The following is a 27,794-nucleotide window of genomic DNA, read 5'->3' as shown; positions in this document are numbered from 1 at the left end:
CACACCCCGACACGATTGGGTAAGCAGGGATAGAAGGCGGGGCTGCCGTGGTCGCCCCGCCCCACACGGGGCGGACTGTCAGCCGGTGGGCAGGAAAGTAGCCCCTGGCTGGCCAAGGGCGGGCGGCTGGGAACTGTCTTGTAGCCTAGCAGCTGGTCCCCACAGACCATTTTTGATGAGAAAATGCACCTGAGCCGGCTTCACTGTGCGCTCGCAGCCCAGAAAGCCAACTATATCCTGGGCTGCATCCAAACAAGCGTGACCAGCAGGTCAAAGGAGGTGATCCTGCCCCTCTACTCTGCTCTCGTGAGACCTCACTTGGAGTATTGTGTGCAGTTCTGGTGTCCTCAACATAAAAAGGACATGGAACTGTTGGAACAAGTCCAGAGGAGGGCCACGAGGATGATCACGGGACTGGAGCACCTCCCGTATGAAGAGAGGCTGAGAAAGTTGGGTCTGTTCAGCCTGGAGAAGAGAAGGCTGCGTGGAGACCTCATAGCAGCCTTCCAGTATCTGAAGGGGGCCTACAGGGATGCTGGGGAGGGACTGTTCATTAGGGACTGTAGTGATAGGACAAGGGGTAACAGATTAAAACTTAAACAAGGAAGTTTAGGTTGGATATAAGGAAGAAATTCTTTACTGTAAGGGTGGTGAGGCACTGGAATGGGTTGCCCAGGGAGGTTGTGAATGCTCCATCTCTGGTGGTGTTCAAGGCCAGGTTGGACCAAGCCTTGGGTGGCATGGTTTAGTGTGAGGTGTCCCTGCCCATGGCAGGAGGGTTGGAACTAGATGATCTTAAGGTCCTTTCCAATCCTAACTATTCTATGATTCTATGACCATGACAGGGCGTGGGCAATGGCAGCAGCATTGCTCGCAACAGCTCAGCCCAGAGATGCTCTGGTCTCAGTCCTGAGGGGGCCGTAGGCAGCCTTGGCCACAGCACCTCAGGGCTGCCACCTTGGGCTCCCACTGCCTGGATCAACCCCGGGCTGCTGGGTGCCCGAAGGCTCGTAAGCCTTGGCTTTGCTATGCTCAGCTAAACAGGTGCTTGCACACATATGTATCATGTGCCCCAGGGCAGCTGGTGCCCTGTCATCACGGCAGGCACTGAAGGAGGAAGGTTGCTGGGCTGCAACATCCTCCTGCTCTGCAAACCCAACTTCAGTGTAGCCAAATCGCCTACCAGTTTGGAAAGATATATTAGTTTCTCGCTTCTCCCTCTACACCCGAGGAGAACCATGGTCAGCCTGCCACAGCCAACTGACCGCAGCGGGGTGTTGGGTCAATGTTATGGCAGCGGCAACAGCAGGCTGGCTGGTGAGTGGGGAAACATGGGTTTTCAGCTGCACCTTGCAGGTAGATGTGACCACCTCCCTGCAGTTACTTCTAGGCATCTGACATGTGGAGCCACCCTGCTTTCCCCCTTGCAGTACAAAGGAAAAGAGGCCCCGTTCCAGAGCTGGAGGACACCTCACAGATCATGGCTGCTTAGCATGCGAGCTCAGCATCTTGCACCCCGCAAAGAAACGGCTACAGCACTGCCAGTGCACAGTGAAGGATTATTATGACAGAAATTACCCATGAAAATAAGCTTCCTCTAAGAGGTTAAGTTAAAAAAAAGTAAAAGACTCAGAATTGAAGAAGCACCGGATTTAAGGTGATGGTCCTTTTGAAGCAATGCATTAGCACACAGTCCTGAATTAACAGATCACACACCTGTCTGAGCCTTTTTATGAGCCTTGCCTGACTCCGTGAAACACTCGGAATGTGCAAGTGCAGCCGATATAATTTGCAGAGCAGCATCTTATGTTGTCAACTGCCTGATTTCCAGAGAAGATGAAGTCCATAAGAAAATGAATTGTCTTCAAAAGTCATATACTAAGACCATGTCAGAGCAATGAAAGACCCCATTATTTCAAATTCTTACTTATTCATTAACTCCTTGACAGTATATCTGTAGAGCTTCCTGCCTCTATGATATTTTCCTATTTGCACCATCTCTTCTTTACCGTAAGAACTGTATACTTTACCACCTTTGAATACATATATTTAAATATATATTATGATATATATACATGTATATATATCATAAAGCAGTACAAGCTAGGTTTCACTTCTTGAGTAGTTCTAACATCCCACATGCCAAACATTCACATTTGTGTGTGTCATCCCAAGCTCTTATACCCAATAGGGGCACCACTGAGTTGCAATTCATCTAATCTGTTCTAATTCTGGATTGAGAGGAACAATTCCTTTAGGGGTGCCTGTTTGTTCACATTGACCATAAAAAGCACACAGACTGCTGGATCTGAATAAAAACGTAATCTGAAAAAATAACCTTCAATGCCTTACATAGCTGTATATGGATACAGATCTAAAGAAAGGTGGCACAGAAAAATAGTATCTGGTGGTATCTGAAATCAGAAAGATTTGTACTTTCCCCTCCCTCCCCCCATTTATATTAGTCTAAAATGAAAGATACTACCTTGGCTTTACAGAACTTTCCTTAGCCTCTAGCTTCTGTAACTCCTACTGTAAGTGCAAAGCAAATAATACTGTAGGTTTGACAGTTCAAAATACTTTTGAATAGCTGAATGCAGAAGTATAATCCCTGACCCTTAAGAACCAGACCTGCAAAGAAGTCCATAGGGAAACACAAAAGAGGCTTTGTTTTCTGCTTCTGCCTGCTAAACAAGGGAATGTATGCTTCGGCCAGAAAAGGCCTGCCCCATGAGAACAAGGCCCATTACAACATACACCTTCATGCCAGCCTGAAGAAGGTGTAAATATCTCCTGTACCACTAATTGTAAACCATTATGCAAGTCTCCAGGCTGGCAGATGTTATGAAATCATGCCTGTATTTTCTTTCTGAAACTTGAGTTTACAGAACACAGAAATACTTCATCTTACATAGAACAGATCAATCAAGTCATGGTGGATCAAGCACCTCTTAATCCCAGCCTTCCTGGCATCCTTTCTTTTGTGCCAGTGCAAACGTTTGTACAGCTAGATAGCAAGGTAGATCAAAGAGGAAGACTGTCTCCAATGCCCCCCAAAAGCAAAAAACCCAACCCAAAACAAAAACCTCAACACTTGTGGTTTCATTCATTTGCTTGTTTTCCAGCCAGATGAATACCCTGCTCTGGCTCACTACACACATGTGCAGATGCTCTCATTAGCACACAAGTGAGGAATAATAATCCAAGAACTGGTGCGGGCAGGAAATGCATCAGCCAGTTTGCACACTGCTAGAGCAAACTTAAAACTTCAATCAAGGAGAAACTGTTATTGCTTGTCTTTTTATGGCTATATTGCTTTTTTTTAATTGATGACTAAAATTACAACCACATAAAAAATTACCATAGACTGAAAAATACTAACATGAGAAAGAGGAGTCATTTACTTACTTATATCTTTTCCACTATCAGAAACATCATGCAGAAGCACCTTGGAGAAAAAAGATCCCCTCTGTTTCCAAAGGGTTTCAGACTCCAAATTGCTAAAGCCACTGCATGTCTCAAATACCTTCGTTCATCTTGCTTTGCTTAGAAACAAGCTTGAAAGTTGATTTTAGGCACCAGAATCATAAACCATTATGTGATAAGCCAGAGGGGGAAGAGAACTGTAGTGAAAATAAAAACATTACCAAAGCATAATTTGCTGAACACTAACAAAGCAGATAAAGAAGCAACAAAGCACAGTACAGGGCATTGTAAGAAAAGAAACGAATTATCTACCAGAAGCCCAACAATCGCTGTCATAAAACATTTGCAGATATGAGAAAGGAATGCTTCTGAAAAGATTTTTCACCCTGAAAAGTTACAATGAAGCACCTAAACTTTGCCTTATTCTTGCACTGTCAGCAGACCAGAACTGATCAGGGATAAAAGAGGACCTCAGGTGGCAGAAAGCAGCAGCTGCAGATTCTATAAACTCCACTGCTCCTTCAAGAAGTCAGCTCGTTTTAACTGCCCTGTCCCACGGACTCATACTATGCTCCTCCTTTAAGTAGAAACATTTGTTCTGTTATACTTGCCCCAGACATATGAGTTTGACCACAAAGGTCCTTCTGTAACATCCTGCAAACAAAGGTAATTTTACATACATAAGAAAACACATATTTCAGGCTACTGTTACCCCATATTTAAATCCTTAAACTGGATCTATAGGGGTTTTCACCTTCAGTTTGAAATTAAAAAAAAAAAAAGAAATCCACTTAATTCCTAATTGGGAAGCTATGTCATGGAGCATTCAGAATTTCTGCCTGAACCATGGAGATGGATCCAGACAACTAGCACCTTTGGGGGCAACAAAGCTCCGTCCCTGTCAGTAGAGGACCCTGAACATCTTCAGTGCTCTGTTTCAGTGACAGCATGGGAGCTAGTCACCTGCACACTGAAGCTGCACCCAGCTTGTTCCAGTAACATCAACTCCAGTCAAAATCCAAAGGGTATCCCCAACTTTAGTAATAAACTTGGTACTCTTACACCCTGTTGGAAAATGGGAAATAACAATTTCAGGTCCTTCTCAGCCCCAGAGGTTTGAACTGCAGCTCCCAGGTTTCAGAGTGCTCTGTGACAACACCAGAGCCACAGCTCCTGAAGCCAAGTTTACACACATAGAAATGCCTCACACGAGGCCCCAGAACAGGAACATATGTTAAGAGGAGACTTGAGTCTCCATCCCACTGAAGAACCCAGTACCATTAGTCTCAGAAGTTCCTCTCTTACATGTTACCTAGAGTCCATCTTTCTTGTTCTCAGATACACACTGGTAGGCTCCTGATGTACTGCTGTCTCTTCCTGTATATTCCTAGCAACTTTAACTGACCTGCACAGAACATCAGACAGGGCAGAATTAGGAATACAGCAGAATACACATTATTTAGAACTCAGATATTCTTAGTCTAGACCTTTTACTTGTCACAAAAATTCAAACCTTTAGAAAATAATGTCTATTTATTTTACACATTTATATTTTCATGCTGCCTCTGAATGCATGAAGACATTCACAAACCTTTTCTTTCATAACCCAGTATCTTACGAAAGCTGACATGAAGAAAGTACGATTAGAAAGAGCAAGATTAGTCACACACCCCTGCAGCAGGGCCTGTTCTAGCACATTTCTTTCATAGTTTGAAACACAGTGATTGCAACTGAGAGATGTACTACACGTTTTTCTAAACCAGTCAGGTACAGAGGATTAGATCAGTGTGCAGATTCAAGGACAAAGAAAGTGTAGTTTTAGCTTCCCAGTCCTAACTACAGTAGTAAAAGCAGTATACAAACAGTTCATGGTCATAGCTTTTCTTAGTAACTCTAATAAAATAATGCAAATGTCAACAGATACTTGCTACTCCTTACACTTGCACACATATTAGCTTGCCTGATATTAGGCATTATAAGGAACAGATCCACTGATACTAAATTACACAAGCTATTCAGAAGAGAATACCCCAACTTTAGATTTTGGCAGTGTCTACATGAACATTTCTAATAGGGTGAACATTTCTAAATCCTGTGAAAATCTATTCAAGTATGCTCACAGGCTTTGGACATTACACACAGAGATGACATACAGTCTCATCTGTTAAGCAAGTCACGCTTTTGTGTCTGACTTCTTGAAAAATATCCTGATTCCATTTTTTAATGGTTAAAAAAATAAGCAATTTTCAAGCTTTTTATGAGTATCATTTCCTGCATCTCACATGAATAAACTGCTCACATTACAAAGTATTTGCAGAGTCAGCCTGTGGAGAACATTAAGTAACGTGGCAAGATAATGGTATGGTTTGTATGGGTTATGGAAAGGCAAACCTCTGGCTGGCCATGCGTCAGAGCTAGCACAAGAGCACACTGCATAGAAGTGAGGCTACTCGGAGCCACTGTGCAATGCTGGTACCAGTGCCAGTGCCAGCTGCTGTTGCAGGCTGGGAGGAAGCAGGACAGGAGCTACTGCTGTTTGCACAAGAGAACTGCTGAAAGTGCAAGAAAGTCAATCCCACCACACTAAAACTTAATTTATCCTGCTCTGCTGGAGAGTCATGCAGAGAATAAGGTCAGAGGATTTCAAATCCTACCTAAAGGATATCTAAACTTAATTACAATTCCTTTGGCTTGTAAAGATAAACAGCACCTCTAGGTGAGAAGTAAATTAGTTCAACAATGGCTGGTTAATTCTAACTAACAAAGTCAGGCTTTCCAATACCATTTAAGATGAAGCTGTGTATTCCTGAAGTGCCCTTCAACTATCCCCTGCCCACAAAGATCAGTGAATTGTTCAACTCTCAGAAACACAGTTCTAAAAACAAGGAAGCAAAATGATGGGTGACCAGGATAAAGGGACAAGCTTGGTGGTGGCAGCAGTTACCTGACTTCATAGAACAAGAAACCCTGGGTAAAGGCACATCCTGTATTTGCTTACGTAGAGAAACAATAAAATTAAGTATGCGCAAGCTGTTCTCAAAAGCACATGGTGAAGAATTAGAGGGAGAAAAAAAACCACCCTCTTTCCTGCAACATGTCCTGTTCCTTTCAGTTACAGTATGTTTAGGTATTACTGCAAAGACACATAGTACTAAATACCAGCATCACAAATGCGGTTTCCAATGAGAGGGTCATTTACATAAATCATCTGACATGTTTCTCATAAGCATGAAACTTCCTTTGGACAACACCAAAGATCTCTTTGCATAAGGAAAGCTCTGCACATATCCTGAAGGATACAGCCATTGCCAAGAGACTCCCAGAAAACACTTCTTAACAGTGTGTCATGTGTGTTACACAGTAGGTAACTCACTGCCTAGGTAATAAAAAAGCCCCACTTCTACATAATCCCACTAAAGAGTAGCGCTAGCAAATGACAATGCTGTTTTGTTTTATTTATTTGTATATATAAAAAAATACAATCAACTTTCTTCTCAGAAACCTTGTCACGCTGAGCATGCTTGCTTTTAACTCTCCTGCAGTGCGTTCTCATGAGTGTCTCATAACAATAACTATTCAGAGGTACTTTATTCTTCCCTTTGTGTAAAAGCATTGCAGTGTCTAATGCCCTGTTAAAAAAAAAAAAAAAAGGAAGTCTGGAAACGTCACCACCTTTCCTCCAATGAACATCAATGATTTGCAATTGTTCTAATAGGACTAATTTAAGAATAAAATGTGGAAGAGCAGCAGATGTAAACACTGTTTCAGTAAGTAAAAAATGCACACACCTCAAACACATAGGAACTGCACATCTCCCAGTTAAAAACCACACTAGTCCCACTCCTGTTTTGGCAAAAACTAAGGCCAAGCTTATTACTGCAGTAGCAGCAGACTACAAAGTGCAGCACATACTGACAGGTTACCTACACTACCACATAATTTTGCTTTGCCTCAGTCATCAAAAAAGAATGGAAGTCAGCTGAAATTCCTCGCTCATGGTTCTTCCAAGGAGCTCCCAGGAAAGGGATTACACCTGGACCCTAAAGAAAAGTGGATGGATACATTCAGCTCTGAAACAGCACAATATAGGATACCTTCATAAAAGTAGAAGTTATTGCCAAAGCAAGTTCTCACCCTTGCTTTGCTGGATACAAAGCAGGTATCTGGTCCAGGTAGACACCAGTTTATCAAAATGCATGTGTCTTCCCTCTCTCACGGCAATGACAGTTCATTAAGAGTCACCAACTATTACACAGACATACGCAGTATTATGCAGCACAGGAGTTGCTCATCCTTAACAATGTGGTCTTTTTGGCTGGCAATTCAGTTTCAAACAACAAACCTTTTTTGTTGGTCCCAGTGATGTATTACTTTCTCATTCTAATTTATCTGTTTAAAATATTTAGGAGTGCTCATATGAAAGTGATGAATATGCTCATAATTATGTCCGTCTTTATAAGATCCAAACCTACAAAAATATTCAACAAAGCAAAACCATTACAACATGATTTAAGCTATGCAATTAAATCATACACTTCCTATAATATAATTATCACTCCTCTGAATGTTCTTATCTCAGAAACAGGCCACAACCCTACTTACATATAAATCATGATGTACTTATGCTATCTAACAGGAGGTCTTTGAGTATAATGGAGACATTTAATTACACTGATTGGATTAATGCCATAGACACTCTGTAATTGGTACTCCAGCTGACGAAGGTGTGGTGCATTTATCTAGTTAAACCTCATGCTCTTTGAAGTCAGTTTTTCTACTGAATTCTGGGGAGGTATAATTTAACTCCCCAGAGTATCCAAATTCCTAAAGTGTATACATTTTCTGCTTATAGGCACACAAGAAAAATATTCTGTGCTGAAATCAGCTGAGAAAATCTGACTTCGAATGCTAACTTCAGGCAGATTTCATCATGTGGAAAAGACTGGGCAAACTCCTGGTTAGACAGGAAGCCAGTGACTGAGTGATAAACAAAAAGTAAGTAAGCTCAACTGTTAGGTGTGTAGAAGAAATATCCTGTATTAGGCATGTTAGAAGTAGTAAATACAGCATTACTGGAAATTGTCTCTCTGCGGCAACGTCTATTTCAGACTTCATAATTCTTCCACTGACATTCAGTGTAAAATAAATACCTTTCTCTGTATTTCTGTTCCTTATGCAATGTCAGTGGAAAAGTGACACCATTCTAGAAGTAAATAACTTTAAATGTAAAAATTTAACCCTTTTTTATTCTTTACATATGCAGCATACTGTCTTCTTAATTTTTGTAACTCCAGTTATACAGTATGTTTTAAAATGCTTATGCAAAGAGTATTTCACGTATGTATTGTATTTTGTGTTCTAAGTAACAGTACATAAAGACCCCAGCCCTCAAAACTGCTGAGAAACATGGGAGATCTCTCATCATTTATAAAATGAGTCACCACTTCACTTGGCAAATATCCCTGTCAAACAGTCTCACAAATTAATCACCTGGGTGAAAGAAGCACTGCCTTCAATTTATGCTACAACACAGCAGGCTGATTTTCCCAAGGCATATGCTAAGTCAGTATTAAAAATGGAATTATATATCAGAAATTCTTGCCTCCTAATCTTCTGCTTAGTTTGGTACTGATCAGTGTCTCCCACTATAACTTACAAGATGTCACATATAATTTACTATGAGATACACTGACCTAGGATTGAAATGGATGTCCTCAGGAACTTGGCTAGGATCAGTGATGATTCTGTCATTGTCAACATAGCTATCCAAGTGATCTGGGATCCTGAATTTGGCCATCTGGACTTCTGAATCACTTAAACCAGCATGAGATATGCGGGCATAGCCCAACCTATCAGATATCAGAAGAGTTAGTTTGAAGAAATAAGGCAGTTTCACCACATTCTTAATTCAAGTCTCTTTTTCTCAAGAGTTACTATTTAACTTATCAACATAACCTTCCATTTCTGTAAACCACACTTCAAAAAACTTAGAGTGCTATATAAACACAAGCATTGTAACACAACATTGTAAGTAGAAAAACCAAGAAAACCTAAGTGACAACAGAAAAAGTTTAACATCTGTAAACTTATTTTTAAAATTAATAGTTTTAGTTTATGCATCCCAGCAGAAGCACACCAGCTTTTTTCACTGAAGAAATTTTGAAATTCAAGAAAGGAACTCAAGTATCAAAGGAATGAACAACAGGAAAAACTAGACTGCAAATGGGGGTTTTGTTGCCTTTAAAAAAAAAAAAAACACCAAAACCTCTGTTACTTAAGTACTGTTACTAAGACAGCTATCTAGTTTACTGGGTTTACTCCTGTGAACACTGCAGAATTTGCACAGTTTAAGCTGAATTCCATTCTGGTACATACAACACTAAGGGAATGATTTACAAGCAACCTGATATAAAAAGTCATGGAGTGCATAGGTCCCAGAAGAGGAAAGTGCTTCAATATGGGCTTAAAGTTAAAGGTTCCACTAATTCCAGCATAAAGCTTGGCTGTATTAGATCAGCATTTTGCTTCAGGAAACCCTACAGTCATAGTTCAAAACTTGTATCTTCTGTGTCACATACAAATTAGGGCTTAGCCTTCACATTTTAGAATGATGCTGCAAAGTCAGAGGTTTGGAAAACAAGTAGTTTTATGTTAGCAAAGCAGATTAGATCTGAAGGCTTTTGACACAGAAGGATGAAACCTGTAATACTGTCTTTGTAAATTCTATTCAGAAATACAATCATCCATCCTGATATCTTTCTTTATTTCACATTTCTTTATGATATACCTCACTGCCCATACATCATTGTTTAGGGATGTGAGACTCTTCCACAGTTACCTACAGAAGGGTGTAAAATTGACAGTCATAAAAGTAATTAAAACCAGTGAATAAATGATCCACTTTAACATACCTTATTACTCCTCGATACATAATATAGCTACACCATCTGTCATGATCTGTACTGTCAATATCCTACAAGTGAAAAGGGTAAAAAAAGTCAAACAAATAAGGTAAGCTTTCCTCAAGGGTAGCATCTGAATCAGTAACAAACCAATGTATAAACATGCTGCAGAAAAAATGTTTTGCTTTAAATATAGAAATAAGGTAGAAAGAAGAAACCCCACTGCTGGACAAAAACAAATCAGATAGCTTTTTGACATCTCCTGACAGAAAACCGAACTGAAGAACTCAGTTTTAAAACAAAAAAATCACAGAATTAGAGGTTGGAAGGGATGTCTGGAGGCCACCCACTCCCAACCCCATGCTCAAAATAACTTCAAGCAGGTTGCTCAGGCTCTTACGCAGCCAACTTTTGAGTATCTCCAAGGATGGAGATTTCACAACTCTGGGCCTCTGTTCTAATGCTTAACAACCTTAAATAATTGTGATCCTTTATTTCTGGTCTTCTGCTATCCAACTGGCATTTCTCTTCTGGCAACTGCTGTCCAGTGCTTCTTGTTCTTTCACTGTGTAACTCCACCTTCTCTATAACATACCGTGAGGTAGCTGAAGATGGTGTTTGAAAATGTGCATCTATTTTCTCTTATGTCTATTTCTAAGTTACCAATTTGAAATATTAAACTGTTTCAAATATGTATTATCTCCAACTGCTAAAAGAATCAGTACATTTACCTTACCTGGACATTTCCATTTTCTATTAATTCAGTATAATCTCTGGATCCAGGAGCTGAAGTGATGTATCCTAGAAATACTACTTGCTTAGAGCTAGTCTTCAATATATTTGAAACAGCTATAGCCTGGAGTTTCCTGTCTAAGTCCTCCCTGAAAGAAATGGGAAAGACTTAAATATATATACATTTTAGCTCAGAATCTTTGTGCTATAACATAGTGAACCACAAATGAATCTGGTACCCTTTTTATTGCTCAGTATTAGAGAGTATGCAAGTTTACAAAAAGCTCAGTAATTCAAAATAATCACTGTATTCAATAAAAGCCACATGGTCATGGTAGATGTAATTTGTGTTCTTTTCTAACCACCACAGGAACAACTTTTACTGTTTTGTTTTTAATACTGATCTCATCACTAGGAAATGTGAACGTAAGTGCTTCGGTTATCTGAGGCTGTCTCTGCCTGCACTTGAAATTCAGTTGTGCTAGCACAGTGTGGTGTGTAAAAAAAGTTCGCATGCTAACAAGATGGACATATGGTAAATATAGTCTTAATGTCTGGGTCATGTAGTTTAAGAAATGTGACTTAAAATCTGTGTCATCCCATTAACACTACTTAACAACATTTGGCAGGTACTCTTTAACAAGATTTACACAACAGTTCCAATATGACGAGAAGTGATAGCATAAGTGAAGCCTGGTAGAATACTGCACTGGATCCCATATCCTGTCCTCAGATTTGTCATAAAATAATGTAAGGGCTTTCTCCTGTGATTCTTCATGTTAATAAATTCAGTTGTATAAAGCGTATTCTCTTCTGTATTTTGCTAGACTGGGACAAATACCAGTGATATAGGGAACTGATTTTGGAATCTGTAATCCTAAAAGGGGACAAGAATTTAAATGCCACTATGCTTTCTAAATAGTGGTACTTCTGACTGAAATAAATTCATTAAGAATAAAAAGCACACAAACAGGAGATGAAAACCCCAAGCCACTGGAATAAAAGCCTGGTATATGTGAAGTTGCCAGGTGAGTTAGCTGCTCTTTCCAGAATTACACTTCTGCAGAAGACTGGTTCTTTTAAATGACACAAGGCATTGTTATATTCCCATGTTTTAAAAACAGTGTTAAAAGAAATCCCTACTTATCCAGTATTCTATAGTTCATGTCATCCTAAGCAGCAGATGAAAAAAAGATGAAAACCAAGCAGTTATGTGTGCCATTTAATTACAAATTCATTCACTTCAAAACAAAATCGAATTTGTACTCATTTCCCATGTGTCTCCTCCTATTTTCTCCTTCATCCTTTATCTCATCTTGCTGTGAGGGGGGAATACACTGCTATTTTCTCCTACTTTGACAAAGAGCTTCTCAGAGAGGGAAGCCTAACCACCTGTGTGAGGCACAGAAAATTCCTTTCTTGTGTTCAGACTAGGAGCAGTTTCTGACAACTATATGTGTTTAATAAAAGGGAAAACTACAAACGATTTGTATGCTGAGAGCACAGCTTCTACGCACGTGAAGGAAATAGGGAAGCTCAGTATGGGATAATGAGACCTCTACTGCTTTCTGAATAGCAGCTTTATATATTATATTCTGCATCCAATCCATAAATTTGCTTCTCTGTGAATTATAATAAATATTTTGAAAAGCCCAAATCTTACTACATAACCACAAACATATTAGATATTGCAGCAAACAGAAACAGCTACATGGAGCACCACAAAGCTACCCCTTATTAATAATATTCATTACACACAAGTAATCAAGATATTGTTTTAAAGTAAAGAACTAAAATATGTACCTTAATCTTTCCCATCCTATATTTTAGTTACTGGTATAATTCTTCGTTTAAGAATCCAGACATCAGATTTCTTATTTCCAGTTTCATATAGTCAGAAGGACAATGAATGGATATTTTTGTTGCTGTTTCAACACTGTCCTTTCTTGGAGGTTTCAGAATTGTTACTTTTTATTTTAATAAACATCAGTTGGCCATTAATGCTATCTATGTGCACTCACTGTGCTACATAATAGATCTATTCCAAATGCAAGAACTCAGAAGGATGCTATCCTGCACTTAGATCTATCTGTAGCCCTATTTCTTGTGGTTTTGCAGAACTACATCTTTTTATCTCTAGTCACTCAGATATCAGGCCCAGGTGAGTTTTCCATGACACACCTGTGCCTTTTAAAAAATGCTTCAAAATTTTAAACCAATAGCTGTACCACAGTATTTCCTCCAATATGCCTTGTTAGAATCAGTATTACAGCACCAGATATTAAAGGGTGCAAAAGAAACCCCAGAAGTTCACAAATGACCATTATGTTACACGATTTTGCATGACATGTAACAACAAATAAAATACTCACTCTTCATTTCCAAAGTGGGCGACAACAAAATCAACCAGTTTCCCTGTGAAGTTGACAGTCATTGAGATGGCAGGTGCAATCTCTCCCTCTGGAGATGGAAGGAGGTGATGGGTAGATTTTACAATTGGATACCGTGACAGCGCCATAATCCTACATGAGAAGAAGGAAACAGTTACTTTGTTGTTGTTCACAAGCCCATTCTATGTCACTTAAAAGACACAGGCTCTGGAAGAGGAAAGTTACTAAATTCCTCTACATATGGGAAAAATTAAATAGCAGTCCACCATCACTAGGAAGTTCCACCTCCCACAGAGATCTGCATATCCCCCTAAAAAAAAAAAAACCACTTCATAAGCCACTGTTTTCCAGACCACAAAGATACGCAACTGGGGGTTGGTCAAGCATTACAGTAAAATCAGACACAAAAATACTGGTCAAATAGATATGTGCATTTATATGCCCATTTCCTGCTATACAGCCCAAGGTGGGTTTAATGATGTCAAAATTTCTGTTAACTCCAGGCTGCAGTTAGATTTTCCAACTGCTATCCCATTTTTAAGTCTGAAATCTAAAGTCCTCATAGCACAAACAAAATAATGAGAAAAGGGAATCAGATATAGTACTTTGAATGCCAAACTTCCAAATCCGTACATTAAGGAGCAGGATGCCATTCTCTGCAACACCAAAGCCAAAGTAGCTTACAGAGGCAGGCACCAAAACCTGATCATTGCATTGCGTTGCACTGTAATGCTAAGGAATCAAAGAGTGTTCTTAAAGACAAGCTTCAAAAAGTTATTATGGTGATTACTATTCTAATTATTCTTTGCTCATGTTTTAGTGGAGTTAGTCTTGGTTTGTGTTTCTACAGTTATTTTATGTCACTGTGCATGTAAAGATGACTCACCCCCAAGTGTGATCTCTTGTGCTTGGACCAAAGTCTGTGTAAAATCCTAGTCTTTCTCCCAGCCACATTGTTGGATCATTATTCCCAATGAATGGTTTGGAGGCATCACTCTCTATAATAGTGATAAAATCAGCATCTAAAATGGGGAAGAAAAAAGAAAATACTTCTAAGTTTATAACTGTGATCTATAAATGTGATTTATAAATGACTACATAATGTTGCCATTTCCCTTGTAGATACAAGCCCTCCAGGAGTCAGTCAGGGCAAATCTTAATGCTGGCAACAAAGTCGTGCCCAAACATTTGGTCACTGTAGGCCACACAGCCTCTGACAGAACAACACTTAATGTGTGGTTGCCACAGGTCCTCCCTGGTGCATAACCAGATGCACAGTACAGCCAGCCTACACATACCTAGTGCAGACCATTTCAAAAGCATTAGACAGCATGTGCACAGATTAACAACCCAGTAGCAAGTCTACTGCTTTCAACTTGAAGAACAAGCACTACACAGCACATCTGCACTTACCTTCATCTACCAAATCCTATCCTGCTCCAAAGGGTCCTGTAAAGAGAGAGCAGGGTCTGCTGCCAAACCAATTAGTCAGCCCATAGCAACCTACCATCAGCCTGCTAGCAGGGTAACAGAAGGGTTCCCAGCTCTAGAGAACTGTTTGCCATCCACAGCCATCTCACTTTCTCAGGACACTGTGGTCCCTCCCTGTTCACATGCAAAGGTGTGGTTTTGTCAGGGGAGTATATTTTAGCTGCAGGATACAGCAAGAGCTATGTGGCCTTCTGCTTCTCCATCATTAGCATGCATACATGTTGGCCACAGAAACAATGTCTGAAACCACTAAATGGGGTTGATGGTAGTTTCCTTCAGGGTAGACACAAGCCATGTGGCATCTTCACTATTCCAGACCAACAGAGAGAAAATAAGTCCAATGAATGCACACCACCACACCTTTAAAAATAACCCCTATGCTGAATTTACCCGCTCTTTACTCTGTGGCTCTCAAAATCAGTTAATCTACTTTAGCAAATAAATCATTTAAGAATCTCCAGCTTAACTCTGAATGCATTAATGTACCTTATTTAAGGCATACTAATTTCAGACCCTTTAGGAATCATATAATGCTTCACATCAAAAAAAAAAAAAACAAACCCAAAACCAAACAGAGAAGTTCTCAAACATTAAATTCTATCTAAAAGGATATATATCATTATTGCATTTATGCAAAGAATTTCTCTATAGACAAGTAACTCATCAGCAATATAAGAAAAAACACAAATAAATAACAAAGTATTTCATCCAACCAGAAACCTATTTAAAGTACAATTTAAAAATCTATCACCTTTGCAAACAGATTTTTTAACAGAAGTGATTGTATTGGAATAGCTCAGAAGGAAGAAACTAGATAGATTCTTGAGATAATGCAAGAACAGACCCGGTTACCCAGCAGGTGTTCTTGCTTCTGCCTCTTCAGATGAAGCCTCTCACATAGAAATGAAATGGAAGAAAAAAGGTTACCTGTCTGATTAAGCAGATCAGCTGATCCTTCCAAATTAGACCATCCTTCATTGTTATATGCAAATCTAAAAGGCCAGATCATAGCAGAGAAGTCTCTTTTGGGAACCTCAAAAAATAAAATGGAAAAGAAGTCAAGTGCAATTTGGCTTTAATGTATTATACCTTTGCAGTCAGCAACATCAGCTACATCACACCCTAAAAGACACACAAGAAGGGATGTTTTAACCAATATATTTTCCAAATAAAGCTGTCAGAATTACAAAAAAATAGCTATTTTTGCAAAAAAATCAGCTCTGACAGAGTAAAAACTAATTTGTGCAACTAACAGTAATAAATGAACATGATAGAGAATACAAATCTTTCCATCTTTTTAAGAGGAACTACCTGGGTTTTATTCCACATTATAAAGGTACTGCAAACCCAAATGAGTTCTAGGAAGAAAGTCAACTGTATGTCTGTGTGCATATATTTGAATATGCATGTGCAGATAGATGCATCCACACACACAAGATTTCTACTTAGCTATCATCACCTTTTCTGCATCTTTTCCTTCATTCATCACCAGTGACTTACCTAACAGAAACATTACCCACAGGAATACATGTCAAGAGCAAGTTTCAAAAGGCTATTTCTAAATTGCTATCAAAAGAAAAAAAAAGTCTAATCCATAACTGCAACCAACTGTATCAAAAATTCAATTTTCTTCTGGTAATGAATTAAATCATAGAATGGGAACACGTTAAGTTATATCTGATCAAACCAGCTCTAATTTTAAATTTAAATTACTGAATAGGCAAGCAACACACTTGGACTAAACTTTGTGGTCATTAAGCAATTGTCACTGTCATTGCAATACCTCATTTATATTAGATAAAAAATCTGGAATCTTCCTAGTTTTATCCAAGTTCCATAAGTAGTCTAAGTCTAATCTAAGTCTAACAACTTTTCAGAAAAGTTAAATTCAGAGTTATGCATATAAATATAGAAGCAAAGAATTCCTTCAGCTGGAAGGAACCTCAGAAGGTTACCTGTTCAAACCTCCCTGATATAAGATCAGGCTGCTAACAGTACAGTCCAGTCAAGTTTTGAATATAATTCACATTAACTCATTTATAAAACATTCAAATTGAGTGTGAGGCAAGAATCTCTGGTTTTCAGAGTATTTTCTTCTTTCTTAGCAGCATTGTGAACCTCCAGAGGCCCAGGCATTTCCTGAGCTCAACAGGAAATTAATTTAAAAAACTGTATTTTTTACATCTTCATTTCTGCTTTAGTTTTGTTGAATACTCGGATACTGGTATAAAGACTTCTTCAGCACCTAACGTACCACATGCACATTTTACTGTATATTTGAAAGTTGCCATTTTCACAAATACATGACTCACCCCTTGGCCCAGCTTCTTCTGGTAAGTTTTATAACGTAGACCCAATCCTAGTAAACCAACACCAACAAAGAGCCACAATACTGGAAACAGCAAAAACACAGAAAAGCTACTTTTAAACCAAGAGAAAATAACATTATTTCACTGTCATTCTAAGGTGTATTATTCATAGAATGGGAAATGTATATATTTAAATTTCTACATATGCCAGTAATAATACCATTCCAAAATAGTGTACTTAAGAGTATCTCTATGTGTGCAGATATAATCACATTCTTCAAAACATACCAGGATGAGCAGATAAAATATACCAAAACTCCTTGGAACATTTATGTAAAAATGATACCTACTGTAGAACACATTATAATGATGAGTATCCTGATCTTTGTAGGGTTATAGCATGCCCTAATGGTTATCAATTTTTTTCCTTTCCATCTACTTCAAAGTCAATATACTGAATGGGCTGACAAATCATTCTTATCTTTTGTATACACATGTAATAAGTCAATTTAAGAGTCATGGAAGAAAGGAAGTAAAATCATACTCACGTATTTTAATAAAGGTTTTACTCTTTCTGAATAGTGGCTTTTGGTTGCTTTTCACTTCAAAGATAGAGCTGAGGTCTTGCTTGGGTAATGTTAGAAAGTCTATCCCAATACATAACATTATAAACCCTGTAAAAATATAAGTCATCAGTTCTTTCATAGAGCTTTAACATATAAAAAATGTGTCATAAATGACCCACTTCTAAACTTCCAGCTGTTGTATTACATTCAAGTTCATGACTCCAACAACAAAGACAATTCAATGCACGAACGCAGATAAATGCCACATCCAGCGCAATAATGCAGGTAATATGAGACTGAGAGAGATCCTACTTATCATTGTCACAACATTCACCTCAACTATGCCTGCAGCACTTCAAAGATGTGTCATTTACATTGTTGTACTTGTTGACATGAGCACTGCTTCCAGCAAAATGAGGCAGTGACATTAAACATGCCACTAATGATAAGCATTTCCAAAAAATATTTCAAAGTAGTAGTATTGCAGTAAGAAATCAAAGCTAAGCGATTATTTAAATGCTACTGAACACCCATTTCACACAAAAATAATTAACTTCAAAATACATTGTTTGGGGTTATTCACTTTTTCATCCCCCAAAATAAATTGCTACTAAGGCTGGGTACCACTACTGCACATTTTATTAGGTTTCTTCTGTTGGTGAAATATCTGTTTAAAGCCATGTTTTCCCTCCTTCCATTCACGTACCAATTGACAGAATAATAAAAACATTTAAATCTTTTCATCTGGGGCAAAGCAGAGTATCTTTCAGCAGACCTCCCCTACCTTTGTGTATCTTAACACCAGCTTCCAGAGAATGTCAAGCACACTTACCCAGCACTCTCAAGCAAGGACTGACCTGCAGTACAGTTTCAGGGTATTATATGAAAAAGGCTAGGATACAGTAGATAGATTATACTAAAATGCTTCCAGGCCCCTACTGACAGCTACAACACTCAGCTCGGCCCAGTGCTTTCAAAGTTTACTGGAATTAACCTGGACAAGAGCAATTAAATTACACCTACACATTACAGAACCTTAAAATAACAGCTTGATGAAGAAAATACATTGTTGATTGTAGGTGTCTGTTATCTTTTCAAATTAACTGCTCTGTCACAAAGAAACAAAATAATGCATTTTTAAGTCAGAATCTCAACAGTTTGATCTAAAACAGTGTTAAAGCAGACTGCAGCAGGTTGGGAAGCAAATTTAACATGGCAGCATCTTCTATTTTTGTGCTCCAGAGCCAACAGAAGCAGCTGTGCTTTTTAAGAACAGGCAATTAAACACAGCTAGATACATTTGAAAAGCTAGTGAGTGACTTCAGTGCACTACCTGTTGCAAAGCACTTTGATGGTATCTTTTAATTTAAAAGGTAGCTCAGAATAACAGTACAAGCTGTTTTCCCATTCTTTGTAAGCTAAAGAATCCAGTTAGCTCCACAGAAAATGCGGGAGCATAATGAATTGGATAAGAGCTCTGCTGGGGAAGGTGTATGTCCCTAATATCTTTGTGGAATAGTTAATTATCTATAGAAATTATGTTTTTTTTCAGAATTATAGCTGAAGATGAAATAACCATTACTCAGTATTTTCTTATTGCCTTTACTTGTTACCTGAGCTGTAGTGAAAGCCTGCAAACCAGGAAGCTGGGTCTAGTGCAATGAAGAAGGTAGCACACGCCAATCCTTTCTCAAAGGGACACTGATTCCAGCCATTAAAGTTGATGGAAGAGCAGGGATCTGATCCCTCAGAATTATGTTATGTCACAGTGAAACAGCACAGAAATTTTGAATATAATAATCTTACTTTCATTGCCACTTTTCCTGAAGCAGTTCCCTACCCAAATTGCGGCAAGAGAAAGCCAGGATATTGGACAGGAGGAGAAAGCAAGAAATAGCACTTGCACCTGAAAGAAACCAGAAGAAAACAAGCAGTTTGCCAGAACACCAAGCTGCAAGAGTAGAAGTGCAGCAACAAATACACAATCTCATGGTATAATCTGCAAATCTTTGATAAACAATGGGATGGCATCAGAAAGACAGAAACTGGATTCTCAGATGCAATATAAGCTCATGTGATGCCATCAGCTGAGATGGGTTCAGTTCACAGTTTTCATTTTACCGAAGAGAAAGTGCCATCTCTGTGTTACTACCTAGTGATCATGACAGGCAAATTAATCACAAGTATGTCTGTAAAAGGAAGTGTCAGAAAGGGTTTTATGTAATAGCTATTCTCTTGACAAGGTATTACTCAAGAAAGCATTTAACAGTCCTCTACCCCACACTTTCTTCGTATAGCTTCAACACAAAGTTAAATTGAGTGAGATAACTGTTTCTACAGTCCCCCAGAGTGCTTGCAAAACAAATAAAACTGCAATAAATGTAAGGGACCTCTCCTCAAAACATAACAAACTGAAACCCTGCATGTGATTGCTGTAATGTATGAAACACATGGAGAGTGAGAAACTGCAGTGACAGAGAGCGGTTGCAAAGAGATGTGGAACAAGTCAAGCACAGCAGTAATCCTTTTTGAACAAAATACAGGATAATGTGTCACATTTTAAAATGTGTCACAAACTCACAGACTTGGCCCTGGACAATATTTGGCATTGTTAAACGTAATTAGTGAAATATGCCACCAAAACACATTAGTTCCTATTAAAATGCAAACAAAAAAACTCCAAACAATCCAGTTCTCGAAACAAACCACAAACGGTTGGTTTCATTTCCACCCCCCAAACTTCAAGGTGGGATCCCTTCAAGGGATCATTTTGCTAAAACCTTTGCATTTGCTCACCTCAGTTCTTCCTCACTGGCAAATACCTGACAATTTCTTTTCCTCCTCTCCTGTTTACATATTTGTGACACTGCAGCTTATTGACATTCTTCCAAACGTGCTGGTGTGTCCACAAAGCGTAAGGTAAAGCTGCATGGAAATGAAGCTCAGGTCTCAAATGCAGATTACCTAGATTGGCAGGATGCTGCACTTCACTTCTCAGAGCAGGGCTAAATAATGCACTGAGTTACATGTCCTGATTTCAGCTGTAAGAGGTATTTTTTTCCTTCCTAGTAGTTGGTGCAGTGCTCTGTTTTCTGCCTTAGTCTGAGAACAATGCTGATAACACACCAGTATTTTTAGTTGTTGCTAAGTAATGCTTACTCTGATCAAGGACTTCAGTGTCTCATGCACTGCCAGTGAGGAGGGGCATAGGAAGCCAGGAGGAACTAGAGACAGGACACCTAACCCAGGCTAGCCAAAGAGGTATTCCATACCACAGCATGTCATGCCCAGTATATAAACTGGGGGCAGTTACCCGGAAGGGTTAGAGCACTGCTCAGGTCAGGCTGGGTATCGGTCAGCGGGTGGTGAGCGGTTGTATTCTCTTCCCCTGTTATTTGCCTTATTATTATTATTGGTGGCAGCAGTAGTGGTTTGTGTTAACCTTAGTTACTGGACTGTTCTTATCTCAACCTGTGGGAGTTACATTCTTGGAATTCTTCTCCCCATCCCGCTGGGAGCAGGGGGAGGAAGACGAGGAGTGAGTGAGCAGCTGCAGAGTGCTGAGTTACCGCCTGGGCTTAAACCACGACATTATAATCCCAGTAACACAGCCTTCACAAACCCCTGAGTTTCCAGAAACTAGATTGTTTCCTGAGGTACCATACAGGTACCTTAGGCAGCTAGCATACAGGCACATTCACACCCTGGACTGCAGCTAGATTTTTAGGGTGACTGATTAAGAGATCTCTTCCTCAGCTATGTACTGAGTTATCAGATTTTGTTTCACTTTGCCATTTTCCCTCAACTGAATTCCATTTTCTGTACACATTTTATACTTTTTCTAACAGTAAAGAAACAAGTAGATTAGTTTTTGCATGTCTCATTAATTTTCTCATAGAAACTCTTACCATTGTAAATCAGACAGCAGCTGATAGAAAGACTGTTTACACACTAGGTTCATTTTAAACATCTGGTTGAGGCTAAAGCAAGTGTATTTGCATTTGTTCATTGTCATAAATGTACCTAAAAGAAGATGGGAGCTTTCTCTAGCATAAATTCCTCCAGGTACAAATTTATAAGCTGTACACCATACACAGAAGAATAATTCAAGAACATAGGCAAACATGGCAGTACTCATGGCTTTCCCAGGGTGCAGACAGCTAGCGAAGTGGCCAGCCAGCTGAGGCCATATGCACATAGTAAAGACAGCAAGAATGTTGCCTGCAATAGCAGCACTCCAGGTGTGTAAATAAAGAAGACCAGCTGAAGATGCTAAACCTGTGAAGGGATAGAAAATAATAAAGTAAGTCCATCAGGTACATTATCTGCCACCTTTTTTTCCACATTTTCTCTAAGAAAAGAAAGAGAGTCTGGGAAATACAACTGTGCTTTGCAGCCACGAGAACTGCATCACTAGGACAGTTATTCCCAATACCCAAAGACAGCCTCTTGCTTTTCGCAGCTCTTAAGTGCTCCAAAAGAAAAGGCGAATAAGAAAAAAGTAAAACATAATTCATCATTTCCTTTGGTCCCTGTATTTTGATATGTCCCAATTTATTACAAAACATTTGTACAAAGTACTGTTTTGTCTTCTTGATAGAAACACCTAAAAACAATTAGCTTAGGACAAAAAAGAAGCAGATTTATGTTTTTTAAATAGTATTTGTACTATTTATGTTTTATTTACGTTTTAAATAGTATTTATACCACCAGATTTCATGCAGATGGGCCTACAAATTAAACCAGGCTGCATCCATCCATGCTGATGTGTGCAAAACACACATACCCCCACAGTTCAAGAGCAGAATTGTTTCCATCTTCTCCTACTTGCTCTATGCGTAGCTTGCTCCACAGCATAGCTATACCATCCTTATGAAAATAGTTGTCCAGATCCAGCACTTGAATCTCTCTTCTGACTACCCAATACCCACTGTATGCAGACTTATTCACAAATACTTTGCTCCAGCAGAACTGCTTTGATGTTCATAAAATTTCACTGCCTGGAGATGTTGGCAACTAAGGAGACAGGAGGTGAGCTTGCCTCCAGGTGAACTACTCATTAAATTACAAGTTATTGTGTCTCCTGCTGAACAGAGAGGCTTGTGTCATCTTAACCCCATAGCCCTAGATGTAGCTGTACACAATGTAGACAGAAAGAAATGAGATGCTACTCCTGGGTAAAAAACCTCAACAGGGGCTTCTGAAGAGAACAGTGCTGCTCTGTAATGGCCTGGACATTTCACCCTTAGTTAGCTGGTTAGACACATGCATAGGCAGTGACAGAGAAATAGATGCTTTGATTAGCAATTGATTTTTCTGAGAAGTGGTGTAGGGTCAGAGGGCTTGATTAAAGAGAATAAGGTATTAGAAACAGAAGATCTGCTCAGGCTTTGCACCTACCTACAAGAAACCAAGCAAAACTGGTGGCAGAAGACCAGCTCCAAAATGAAAGCATCAGCCCATGAGCCAGGCCCAACAGAACTGTACCTCTAATAAAATGATAAAGAAAGGGGCATCATACATTAATATAATTCTATGAACACCTGGCATTGAAAAAGAAACTTCTTAATATGTAGACAAGGCTGCTTAGTAATATTTTATAATATTTTTTAGTTGAAGCAGAGCTCAATTTGATAAAAAAAATATCTTCATCTCACACCCTGCTACATTTTCTCCCTTCTACTGGACATAAACATCAATTCAAAATAATGGCAGTTTATCATAATGTAGAAATGAGCCAGGTTCAGCAGCAGAAACACTACAATGAAACACTGAATATAAAAAGCAATGAGAACTTGGAGAAAATTAGAGGAATCTACTCAAACAGAAGTATTTTCTTCACATCACATAGGGAATCCCACAGCACCTAACATCGCTATCAATCTTAGGTAGCTCTTGTGTGTACTAATTGCAAATTAATAACTACCTTGCCTGCCTCTACACGTAGTTGACCCGGAATAACTAATCTAGTCTCTAGATTTTGGAACCTAGGTGAGCAACACACAGCATTAACACTAAATTCTTACTAACCAGAACTTCTAGAGAAGTATATTTTTTAATATTGCACAGTTCCCTTTTTGTTATCTGCATGTATCTCTGATGAACACTATTTCCTACCATCTCCTCTCTGAAATCAACTACTACATTCATTTAGTGCATATTACAGATGAACTTCATTCATAAGTCCTCAAACCTCAGTCTTAATTTAAAAACTGCTCTGCAGTGTGGCAAATGAAGATTTTTTATTACCAAAATGAAAATCATTCTGTGCAAAGTACTTTGTACCATTTTACTCTCTGTATGTTCTTACACAATCATCTGTTCAAGTTTTGTCACCCACTACAGCACTGGCTTTTGATTATTATTTTGTTTAAATGATAATAAAACCCCACTTACCCATATGGATTAGGATCTGGACCTGCATGTGGATGTCCACTTACTGCCCATCTAGAAATTAATGAGACCTCCCCAAATATCCACAGGGTGAGGAACATGAGACTGCCAAAAGCAATCCCTGACAACAGCCAACGAGGGTGCAAAACTGTCTCTCTAACTGCATTACCAGTTTTCTTTGCTTCTTGTTTCCTCTTGTCTCCATCTAGAATAAGAATAGAATATAGCTAAGCAAACTGTCAAATCCTATTAGAAAGGGTTGCTGAGGAAAAGAAATACCCAAGATCACAAACTTACCAGATTAAATTACTTGCTCAGACATGAAGCTAGCTTATCTGATCATTTGTGGCAATTGATAAGACAACAGAATCTCCAATAACATTCCTAGGTTTGTAAGGAAAAGCTCCTCACCTTAAGTGTACAAAAATGGCAACCCGTCCATACGATTATTCTTCATACTACTGGAATTTAAATCATCAAATTGGCTTTGACAGTCAGCAGAACAGTTACTAGAATTTGTTCAGAGGATTCTGATCTCTGAAATTCTAAACTATGACACAAACAAAACCTGACACTTTCAAAGAAGACAGAAATAAACTCCCTTCCTTCTCCATTTTCCACGCACTTTAGATCCTCTCTCATCTCAGGAGAAAGCACCTCTAATTGCACAGACTTTGTAAAAGTAATTGCATACTGCTTTGTCACCAAGGAAGAAGACAGATTCCCTTCCTACTCTCCTGCAGCAGATTCCCTTTCTAAATTGTGATGAATGCTCAGGCTTGATTTAAGTCATGCAAGTCTACAAACAGTACACATTATGCCAATTTATGCCCACTTACACACCAGTAAGGTCTTATCTTTCAATTAATTCATTTAGGTTATATTGAGGAGAAAGGAACTTCTGAGGATTTAACATGAGCTGCCTTAACTAACCAACCCAACTTCACTGTCTTCCTTGGCAACGCTATCTTCACAGTTTTCAAGCATGCTTAGCCTATGCCAGCCCCCACTGCTGTGGACTCTGTCCAGATGCTCCAAGAACTCAGTCATATTTTGATTAGGACAATGTGTCCACTCTTCCAATGCTTTCTGTTTATTTTGCCACATCAGCTGTTCCCTGGCTTTGTCCTGCCTCCCTTCCCTGTCAAAGGATGGGCACTGGCAGAGAAACACAAAGAGCAGACAGAATTAAGAAAATAGAGAAATACCACAGGTGTTTCATGCTGGAATGAGGATAACCCATTCTGGTTTTACTGGTCTAGATTACACTGTTGTTTGCATTACTGTCAAATTATTGATACTGCAATTAGTTGGCAGTTCCAACATAACTTACTACAGCTTCTATGAACTTGATAGCAAATTTGTGATAGCAAATTCTGCCATGGGGTAGATGGAAGCACCCCATGGTTTCCAAAGTCTGCAGTGCTCATGCATTAGGTCTAAAACTAGACTGTACTAGGGATAAAAAACCCCAAAGTATCAAAACCCAGTGACACATAGATACATATACCTTAAGATGTTTTCATAACTGCCATATTTGCTGCAATACACTTACCTGAATAAATTCGCTCCACTGCTGCTATAAAACCAATTGCCAGTATGACAGTATTGGCAGCTTGTGAGCTCCAGACTGGGTTTAGTGATGTATACCAGATACGAAGAACAAGGAGCATTATCTTGCCTAGCATGAAGCCCCATATCCTGATGAACCTGTAAGAATCAGTTTTAGCAACAGTGATGCACTTGAGAAAAAAACAAAGCAAAACAACCTCTTCAAAAAGAACCAACCACCTTTAAATATAAAGCAATGTCAGTTACAATCCCATTAGTATAATAAAATACCTTTGTAAGCTGTTTCCCGACCACCATGTTACTGTTTGTACCAGCAATGAGGATGAAACACCTGCAGCCAAGATGACTAGTCTAATTGGAGCATTTGGTGCCTGGTATGATGCTAAGCTTCCTACAAACACACACATAAAGAGATTGCTTTAATGGGCAGCAAAAATCAGGTAATAAGGATTTCCTGGGCATTAGTTCAATCTTGTCTGCAATTTGGATGGCTAAACCATTCATCTGAAAACACATGGCACTACACATTTTTAAACAAATTAAGGGAATGCAAGTATAGATAGAAATTGAGTATATGTGACATTGTAGCAATTACCATTTTCAGGAAAAAAAAATAACATGAAGCAATTACCTAAAACTGCAGCAATTGCTTTAATTTAAGTACTTACGGTCATTAATTCCATAAATGGGATATATGGATAAAAAATCTAAGCATATAGATATTCCTGAACAGTGCACTTACATAATTCAAAAGCTAAAATGCAACAGTGCATTTATTTTTACTGCTTTTGAGTTACTTAAGTGTGCTACAGCACAAGCCATATCCTTTCTAGAAAGGAGCAGTTACCATACATTGCACAAGGATTAGTAAGCAATTGCTTTAGCGGGTATGAACAAGGCCTTCTCTGGTCTCAAGAGCAGTCATTAACAGTCTATATCATCTTAACTGGAAACAGCCACTCTCCTGGTCCCTCAACAAGACTGCACACACATCTCCACCACTTCACAGGGTACAGTGACCTCACCTTTTATCAGCAGCTCTAAACTCTGCCAGCAAGTTTCAAATTCAAGTTAATATGGGTCACACATTTTCGTAACATCAGTGTGGCAAATTCTGTCCCTGGACCAGCGACAAACAGCAGAAGAAGCAATGTTGTTTTGCTACCAGCCATTTGCTAAGTGAGTAAGAGTCAAACTTGAAAAGACATTAAACAAGAAAGGATAGACACAGAGCCGCTGATTCTGGCACTGCATGCTAGGAATCCTCCAATTGTCTATTTGCTTATTTTGCTCAGACTAAAAGATGCAAAATTTAGGGCAAAGATGGTAAAATGAAATTGATGTGTAGTGAAGATAAGCTTGTTTGGACTTTAGCAGAGGGCTGCATGTACAATGCATGCAGATGTCTGTCACTGAACTGGACTGAAATCTGCAGCTCTGCTTCTTCGCACCTTTCATCACTTGCGCTAGCCAGATTAAAACTACTGTGGGTTTGCCTCCTTAGAGCAGACACACCTTTGGTTGCTGAACACATACACCCAAAATGTAAATATATCTATCTGAGCAAATAGATTTACTGTGTGTTGCCGGAAGACACTGTCACTAGGGTAGCTCATTGCTGGTTTTGGTCTGGGATTTTTTTAAATAGAACATGAAATCAAGTAGCATGAAAGGATACAAAAATTAAACCAAAAGTTTCAGAGAAAATAAAGCTTTCAAAAGGACAAAAATATTATGACCAATAAGGGAAGAGTATTTTCCATCAAAAGCAAAAAAAATCAATTCTCTAAATATTCAAGTTTAGCAAAGCATGAATAATTTCCAGATTTTTTTATTGTGAAATTGAAGACTAAATATTTCCCGTGGAATGGGGTGGAGCATTCTCAGGGTAGACTGTTCTACCTGTCTTTGCTCAACAAGCCCCAGTGGAAGGCTGTGGCCTGATGAGAAGGATAAAAAAAAAAGGCGAAAGGAGAAAGATGTCTCTAGGCATGAAGAAGGAAAGGAAGCAGT

General features: G+C 39.0%; 1 protein-coding gene across 2 annotated transcripts in view; it reads right to left on the bottom strand.

Moving 5' to 3' along the window:
• Positions 1-1,635: 1,635 nt before the first annotated feature.
• CWH43 (cell wall biogenesis 43 C-terminal homolog) overlaps positions 1,636-27,794 on the bottom strand; it is a 29,926-nt gene continuing 3,767 nt past the window's right edge. Inside the window, exons 3-18 of one of the 2 annotated variants that reach the window (XR_004080567.2) lie at positions 26,052-26,172; positions 25,765-25,919; positions 24,213-24,414; positions 23,217-23,305; positions 21,840-22,094; positions 17,799-17,924; positions 17,254-17,333; positions 15,869-15,974; positions 14,337-14,472; positions 13,433-13,582; positions 11,065-11,209; positions 10,338-10,399; positions 9,120-9,275; positions 7,769-7,894; positions 6,929-7,055; positions 1,636-4,831 (exon numbers count right to left, since the gene is read on the bottom strand). Coding sequence is in view for 1 of the 2 variants with exons in the window: in XM_005149091.3 (XP_005149148.2) it covers positions 7,807-7,894; positions 9,120-9,275; positions 10,338-10,399; positions 11,065-11,209; positions 13,433-13,582; positions 14,337-14,472; positions 15,869-15,974; positions 17,254-17,333; positions 17,799-17,924; positions 21,840-22,094; positions 23,217-23,305; positions 24,213-24,414; positions 25,765-25,919; positions 26,052-26,172 (1,871 nt within the window). In the remaining variant the exon portion in view is untranslated. The remainder of the gene's footprint in view (positions 4,832-6,928; positions 7,056-7,768; positions 7,895-9,119; positions 9,276-10,337; positions 10,400-11,064; positions 11,210-13,432; positions 13,583-14,336; positions 14,473-15,868; positions 15,975-17,253; positions 17,334-17,798; positions 17,925-21,839; positions 22,095-23,216; positions 23,306-24,212; positions 24,415-25,764; positions 25,920-26,051; positions 26,173-27,794) is intronic. The other variant, XM_005149091.3, reaches the window with a different exon arrangement.

Source organism: Melopsittacus undulatus, chromosome 7, assembly GCF_012275295.1.
Source record: "Melopsittacus undulatus isolate bMelUnd1 chromosome 7, bMelUnd1.mat.Z, whole genome shotgun sequence".
Lineage (NCBI taxonomy): Eukaryota > Metazoa > Chordata > Aves > Psittaciformes > Psittaculidae > Melopsittacus > Melopsittacus undulatus.
This window is presented reverse-complemented; position numbering and strand designations above follow the sequence as displayed.